This window comes from Apium graveolens, unplaced genomic scaffold (assembly GCF_009905375.1).
Source record: "Apium graveolens cultivar Ventura unplaced genomic scaffold, ASM990537v1 ctg8610, whole genome shotgun sequence".
NCBI lineage: Eukaryota > Viridiplantae > Streptophyta > Magnoliopsida > Apiales > Apiaceae > Apium > Apium graveolens.
This window is the reverse complement of record NW_027421324.1, coordinates 124,717-133,016: the sequence shown is the minus strand read 5'-3', so window position 1 is coordinate 133,016 and position 8,300 is coordinate 124,717. Positions and strand designations below refer to the sequence as shown.

Genomic DNA, 8,300 nt, shown 5'->3' with positions numbered 1-8,300 from the left:
ATATTTTGTTGAGATTGTTTGACGAATTGATTAAAAGAAAGGTCGGAAAATGCTACAAATGCGGACTGAGTTGGCTCATGATCAGGGAGAACCATATTCAAAACTCAATTTTTTTGAGAAGCATCTACAAGAGAGGCGGTGTTACTTATACCAATTTACAGCAACCTGAGCAGCATGTCTTAAGGGATGAAAAGAGTTCACAGCATTCAAGTGATGGAGAGCGCCTTATACAGGAGGCAGAACTCGAACAATTAGAGAGTGATACCGACAGGTTGAGGACTGAAATTATGAATATCCAAAAGGAACAGAAGAATGCAGATAATTATCTGTTATCTGTTAAAGAGAGGCTGAGAAGGACTGAACAGAAGCAACAGCAGATGTTCATTAGCATGGCCAAAGCATTTCAGAACCCCTTATTTAGCGAGATTCTTATGCAGCAGCTCAGGCCGAAAGAAGCACTGGAGACTGCTGGAACTTCAAAGAAACAAAAGCTGATTGCTCCACAGTGCAACAAAGGTCCAGCGGAGGCATCCTATTATCCTATATATGCAAAAAGATATAAATAGGGTCTTTGAAAAAGATGAAGAGACTAAAGTAATTATCTGCACCTTTTGCTTTCTGCACCCATGTACTATTCTGGGCATTACCGCATCTAGTAGGTTGCAGGTGCAGCTGCTCTAAATAATTGGATGGACATTAAAGAAGAATCCACAGTAATAATATTTTGAGGCTTCATCTGAGCAAATCACGGTCAGATGCTATGGATTTAGATGGCCTGCAACAGCTTCCTCAAACAATTGCTGAAAACCAGGGCACTTGTTAAGAAAATTATAAGAATAAGTTTATAACAAGATCAATAATATTAATCTAAAGGAACTTATTACTAGACCTTCTCATGTAAAAGTAATGCACATGAATGATTACTGAACATGAAAATATGCAAGATATAAAATGATGGTCAACATGTCTGCTGCTTAATCCTCTTTGTTGCTTCTAGTTTATGTTTGCACTAGCCAAAAAGATAACTAATAATAAACATGCAGATTTGTTTTAAAGAAACAAAGTCGTAGCCAGTGTCTTACTTACCGAAGCATGTTGCAGACGTGCATTCTCTTCTTTTATCACGTGCAGTTCCGCTTCCAGATCACGAGTATAAGGCTAGCCAATTAGAATACATGAAAACAAACTTTAGAAACAGACTTGGTGAGGCCCTCTCAAAGACCACGGTTTTAATCTACCGTATTTACATAGTCATGCCTATTTTTTGTGAATATTTCTTCATAAATAGAAATTAAAACAAATTTATTTATTCTGCAACCACTTAACAATGCATCTTCCATATTAATCCTTTACGATATAATCATTTCACTGTAAATAAACCGTAAATGTTGCCCTAGGATAAAGTTAAGTATTAACAATAAATTTTCAAATTATATGGGTTTGAGGCTGGAAATTTCGATAGTTTTAATGGATCGGGATCCATTTAAATAGAAAAAACAACCAAAAATGAACGTGTAACGTATCCATTCTAGATTTCTTCTTCATAAACTTTACACACACACACACACAATTACACAAATCTAGATCAACTTGTTGTATTTAACAAAAATAAAAATATAATAGAATTACCTGGAAACTACACGTGAACAGGAACGAAAATCATAGAGCACTTTCTTCATTGTTTCTGCAAGTAATTCAGAAAATCAAATAAAAATGAAGAATTAAATATAAAAAAAAAAATTATACTCATAAAAGATTGTACAAGAAGAGGACCTTAAGAATCTCTGCACTCCATGAAATGGTGAGCAGTGAGCCCAACAATTGCTTGCAGGAAACATAAAAACATTTTCAAACTTGAGTTGAAACTGTACGGGGACGGTGACGAGATTCGTGGAGCACTTTCTTCATTGTTTCTACAAGTAATTCAGGAAATTCGAATAAAAATGAAGAATTAAACTAAAAAAAACATAAATTATACTCATAAAAGATTGTACAAGTGAATTGAGTCTTGAAATTGACACCTTATAATTAATAAAAAGGGGCGATTGAGAGATTGAATATGATGAGACAGCTTCGTGTACTAATCAATCGGCTGCAACTCGATTTCACCTCCAAAACCATGATTACATGAAATTGATTATAATAAACGGGTGCTAATCCCTAACCCTAAGCCGTATTATATAGGCCGAGCAAGTGCCATTTCCTTACTTTTGAAGCCCAGTAAGCAAAACATGGGCTTGGTAAATTAGGGGGTCAACTTAGGGGGTCAACTAGCTCCTATTCAAAGCCCAAGTCCAACTTTAAAAAATAATTTTTAATATGTAAGTCATTAAAAATAATTTCTTCATAAAATTTACATACTCTATTAAAAAATTAGTATAAAAAATTTAAATGATAACCATTGCATAAGAATTCATATAATACATAAGTTATCACATCATTAACTTATTAATATCGATTAGTTGTTGCATACTTAATATATATATATATATATTTATAACTAATTATTATAGAGATATATGCATGGATCATATAATACCTAAGTTATGACTTACTAATATAGATTAATAATTGCATACTTAATATATACATATTCATTTATAACTAATTATTATAGAAATACATGCACGCATGTATACATACATACATCCAAACATATGTACGTATGTACGTATATATGTATATATATAATAATTTAGTTAGAGATGTTATATTTTCAGAGCAGGTTCTTAATTATCAGAGCAAGACAATAAAAAATATTATATTACCCTCAATTTATTTTTCTATTTGGCATGACGTAGTATTGTCTTATCCTTTTTATTTGCTCCGAAAATTAAAAACCCTCATCTTCAAATGAAATTTCCCTTAAATTTCCCTTTTAGTTAATGATTCAAATTTTTTTGTCTACAAAAATTGTCCTTATTTTTAACGTAAGTTAAATTCTAAAAACGAGAATACATACATTATTAATTATCAAATTAATAATATAAATAAGTGAATTTTAAATATAAAGTAAAATTAAATATTAATATTAATAGTAATAATTTTAAATTTCATTAAAAAGAAAAAATATTTCATTTTAATAGCAGGTTTATAAAACATATATATTAAAAATTCTAATAATAATAATTATTATTATTTATATTATATTAATAATAATTATAATAATAATAATAATAATAATAATAATAATATTATAACAAAATAAATAATATTAATACATGAGAAACTTGAGTACAAAATCATGTTATTTATAAAAAGTGGTAGTACATTTAAATTATAATAAATTTTATTTGTACCAAATATTATTGTTCGTCATTAATTTTAATGATATTATCACAGCCTACCAGTGACCTTTAATAACACAGTTGACTGACATATACCATATTTATCACATTAACACTAATATTTAGATCTATTATAAACATTTGCGAATTAAATATTACAAACAAATGAACTAGATAAACTTATATATTAAATATGATTATGTGGATCAGAACCATTGATACCTCTAACTGAATATATATTTATATCTAACCATGTCATACTTTAAGTATTATATTTTTGTATTTACACAAAAATAAATAAATTATGGGCTTTCATATATATATATATATATATATATATATATATATACATACATATATATATATATATAAATACACACACATATATATATATATGTATATATAATATATACACACACATATATATATGTATATGTATGTGTGAATTTATGTAAAAAAAAACTTTAACTTATGGTCTTCATAATTCATAAAATATATGATAATGTTGGTTTATATTGGTATTTTACTCCGTCATTATGGCATGAACATATAATATTAACTAAAATAAATAATCTTGGTAAAGTTTACATATTAAAATACAACCCGAAAGCGCCTAGTATGCCGTGAGATGTGGATTTATTAATATTTTTTGAGAGAGGGGAAAGAGTTACTGAGGTCGGAAATTAAAATTGAAGAATACTAAAATTCAAATAACAATTATAAAATAAAATATTATGTAAACAAACAACTATATTATGTAAAATTACTAAAATTTCTAAAAAATTTCCATGGATCGTCCTTAACAGTAAAAAACAAGAAATGTCACTACAAGTCTCTACGTTAATTGTAGATAAACACTATTGCACCAATGTCATTAAAATAAAAATCTACTCATATACAAAAATAAATCCATCATCATTAGGAGGGGGGACAACATGAAATATTATCAACAAGAAAAACTAAAATAATATCGATTCGCCCAATATAGAGCATGTCCGTGCATTGCACGGGCTACAGAGCTAGTTAATCATTATTATGGAACATTGTGATATGCTCAACCAGATCGAATTGTAGTTGACGGTGTTTCTGCCTGTTACAAAGTTGGATAGTCCTTCCGATATACATTTCATTAGAGGCTAAAGATTCTTCGCCTAAGTTTGGAGGCGTTAAGTCATATGTTGCATCATCGTAAGATGGTAAAGCGCCAAAGGGAGTGGCGTATGTGTCTCTCTCATCCTCAACGATCATATTATGTAGTATAATACACGCTCTCATTATTTTAGCGAGATCTTCTTTATCCCAAAATTGTGTTGGATCATGTACAATTGCAAATTGAGATTGCAACACGCCAAATGTCATTTCTACGTTTTTTCGATGACCTTCTTGATATTTGGAGAACAATTTTCTCTTTTCACCCTGTGGGCGTGGAATTGTTTCACGAACGTAGCCCATTCAGGATAGATTCCATCTGTTAGATAGTACCCCATGTTATAGTTGTTACCATTAATATTGTAATTTACCTCAGGAGCACGACCTTCTAGTACATCATCAAATATCGGTTATCGGTCTAACACATTCATGTCGTTATTAGAACCAGCAACTCCGAAAAATGCATGTCATATCCATAGGTCCGATGAGGCAACAACATTAAGCAATATTGTTGGAACTCCTTTATGACCCCTCATGAACATCCCTTTCCATGCTTTAGGGCAATTTTTCCACTGCAAATGCATGTAGTCAATACTCCCCATCATTCCGGGAAAACCGCGAGCCTTTCCCATTTTTATGAGACGTTGTACCTCATTTGAGTTTGGCTTTCGCAAATATTCACTCTCAAAAATTAAAATAATATTGGTAACAAATTTTTTCAAGCATTCAATTGCAGTGGACGTACCAATGCACACATAATCATCAACTGCATCCGTTCCAATTCCATATGCCAACATGCGTATGGCCGCGGTGAATTTTGTAAAGGTGATAGGCCCTTTCTTTCCAATGCATCAACCTTCTGCTGAAAATATGGATCAAAATTTGAAAGAGCATCCACAATTCGAAGGAACACGTGTCTTCCCATTCGAAACCGTCGTCGGAATGTATCTAGAGGGTATACTGGATTTTGAGCAAAATAATCTCTCTCCAATCGTTCATGACCCGCTTCACGGTCTTTGCATATCACTCGTTTAGTCGTGGTTGACGAGCCTTCTTCAATAAATTCTTTAGACATATCAGAGTTCTCATCCGTAGTATATATTTTGATTGCACTGTGAATGAAAAAAATGAGTTGCAGACTATCACAAAGAACAGACATGTTTTATAGGAGATAAAAATAATAAAAGAAAACGGCTAGTTCGAACTAAAAATAAACAAGAACTAAATTACAACGGCTAGTTCCAAATAGAAACAAACAAAAACTAGCTTCCAAGAACTTATTCCAAACAGAATCAAACGAACAACTAGTTTCCAACAACTAATTCCAAATAAAAATAAACAAGCAACTAGATTCCAATGGCTAGTTCCACCTGCGTCTTGATTTGACTTCCTCAATAATTTTGGCATAAATCTCTCGTTGAGCCTCATTCATTATACTATTATCAAGCGTAAGAATTTGCATATCTGATTCATTCTCTTTCCTAGCCTCCTCTTTTTCTTAAGTTCATTGAACTCTGCCATTAGATCTAATCTCCTGCATAAACTAGCTTTTATTTCTTCATAATCTTTTTTTTAAGATCATTAAACTCTGCCTTTTTTTCCCGTCCCTTTTAGCTGCTTTTGTACCTTTAGGACGAACCGGTGATTCAACAACATTCTCATCTGTTGGTGTTTCATTCATCAATGATGAGTAGTTCCCAAAATCACTAAATTTAGTTCTCTTTGCACTTCCATTATTTGTCTCTTTAGGCTGTCTCCATTTAGGATGTCTCTTTAGATCATTCCAATACTTGTCAAAATTAAACTTCTTATTGTATTTAGTTTTATGGAAACCATGAGCTGCCGCAATTATGTTGTCCAAATTTGTACCACTCCCCATTTTTGAGACAGCTTCCTCATAACATGTTCTATATTGCTAAGCCCCTTCATTTATTCGTTGCCACCTTTTTTTGATAGATATTACCCCTCTTTTGATAATATCGTGATTACTTTATTCACAATAGTTACAAATTTGATCCCAAAATTCACCTTTTTTATTCGCCCCGATCAAGGGATCAATCGACACATTCAACCATGCGCTAATTAAGAGTTTATCTTCAGGAGGTCATTTCACTTGTTAGGGGAATCACAAGGGTTTGGAAGGTGGTATTGGGTTAACGATATATGAAACTAATATCATATGACGTATGTTTAGTTGATTGCTATAATTGATATTGATAGTATATTAATATCATGTTTGGTTGATTGTTGCAATTTATATGAGTAATTTTAAATATTTTTAAGGTTATAATTTTAAATAATTTAAATAATAAAACATTTAATATTTTTTTTATATTTTTTAATTGCTAACTTAATTTTGTATTATAAAATTACACGTAGTATATAAATTATTATAATTATTATTTTAAATTTCTTATTGTGTGCTATTTTTCGGCTGTAAATATCATTTAATATTATTTTTTCAATAGTCATTTTTAAATTAATATTTATAAACTTAGGGGTGTATCCTTATTTAATAAATTTTTTAGGTTCAATAATTCACTTTGGATATTAGAAATATTTAAAAACTAGTTTCCCTCCTATCTCTCTCTTTCGCAAAATCTTAATTCTTATTTTTTCGATTGGTTAATGATAAACACTGTTTCGATAATTTTTCCTAATTTTTATTTACTTCAAATAAATCTATCTCTTCATTAAGAGTTTTAGTTCTATGTATAGGTTTTCTTAACTATATATTGTGTTTTGTTCTCTCTCATTGTGAGAGTTTAGTTTGTTTGTTTTGTTCTCTGGAATCGTACATCTACAAAATTTCGTATATTGGTTCATTGATAGGGGTCCTATCAGATTACGACTATTATTAATTGTTCGAATGCGTTTCGACACGTCAAATTTCTGTGTTCTCACAATTTCAACAGATTGTTGGATTGTCTTTATAAAATGATGTATAGCGAGAAATATACAACAGTGAAAGATCCGATCAACGATCGTAGTTTTGTTCAAAAAGACTATGATTTGATTTATCTTGATACGTATTTATTCAGTTTTAATTATTATTATAATTTTTTTTTGGATTTTAATTAATAAACTAATTGAATATCCAATTTTTTTTAATAAATGACAGCTAATTTAACAATCTTGAACAATTTTTTTTTAACGTAGGTAACCGGCGGCCGCTAACCATCGGGTGCGCACTAGATAAACCTTACGGGCTCCTAAAGTTCAACAACTTCCATTTAGATTTTTGAAATATTAAAATAATAAATTAATAATTGGTACACTGATATAGAATTCAACCGGTCCCAAAAGTTCCCCGCCTAGCATGTCGACATCATCATCAATATTCACATCTTCAACTACCTTTCCTTCGATTGCACTTCTAAGCTTTCCATGACAAGGTCGAAACATTCCCCACAAAAAATCATGCTTATACCACTCTGTAGTAAAAAAGAAAAGATCATTATAATCAAGCACATGCTATAATCAGGTGGTGTATATATGATCCAATACTTCATCAAATGAGTTTTCACTTTATCTTCCCTCATCACAGAGACCAACTAAAACTAATATGGCAATACAAGTAATACTATAACCAAGCGAAATGAAAGACGACCTTGCTCCCTTTTATTACGTTTAACATACTTGTGTTCATTTAATATGCATATACATATGCAGTTTGGACATATATCATGGATAAGCACTTTTTTCTTTAAGCCAGGCATTAATCCCTATTTAATTTATGGCGCTATTAGTTTAATTTCATATTAAACAAATACTCTCTAAGTCCATATTCGACAAGAAAGTTTACTCTGAAAATACTGTACGGCCATTATCAGGGGATAGAATAGCGTCTATATCTGCTATAAG

The 8,300-nt window shown here is 30.8% G+C and overlaps 2 protein-coding genes across 2 annotated transcripts; both read right to left on the bottom strand.

The window, feature by feature from the left end:
- Nucleotides 1-4,310: 4,310 nt before the first annotated feature.
- Nucleotides 4,311-4,739, bottom strand: LOC141705168 (uncharacterized). Its single transcript, XM_074508234.1, has one exon. The coding sequence runs from the start codon at nt 4,737-4,739 to the stop codon at nt 4,311-4,313; it is 429 nt and encodes a 142-aa protein (XP_074364335.1).
- A 164-nt stretch (nt 4,740-4,903) lies between these two features.
- Nucleotides 4,904-6,315, bottom strand: LOC141705167 (uncharacterized). Its single transcript, XM_074508233.1, has 3 exons — nt 6,029-6,315; nt 5,182-5,548; nt 4,904-5,101 (listed from the first exon to the last, which is right to left on the bottom strand). Exons 1-3 carry the CDS (start codon nt 6,313-6,315, stop codon nt 4,904-4,906), a joined length of 852 nt encoding a protein of 283 aa, XP_074364334.1.
- Between the last annotated feature and the right edge of the window lie 1,985 nt (nt 6,316-8,300).

Excerpts from the sequence above, each read along its gene's own strand:
- LOC141705168 (XM_074508234.1), bottom strand. The coding sequence starts at position 4,739 with ATGGGCTACGTTCGTGAAACAATTCCACGCCCACAGGGTGAAAAGAGA.
- LOC141705167 (XM_074508233.1), bottom strand. The coding sequence starts at position 6,315 with ATGGGGAGTGGTACAAATTTGGACAACATAATTGCGGCAGCTCATGGT. Across the intron at positions 5,549-6,028 it reads AAAAGGGACGGGAAAAAAAG|TGCAATCAAAATATATACTA; the intron begins GCAGAGTTTAAT and ends TTTCATTCACAG. Across the intron at positions 5,102-5,181 it reads TGATGATTATGTGTGCATTG|CCAAACTCAAATGAGGTACA; the intron begins GTACGTCCACTG and ends TATTTGCGAAAG.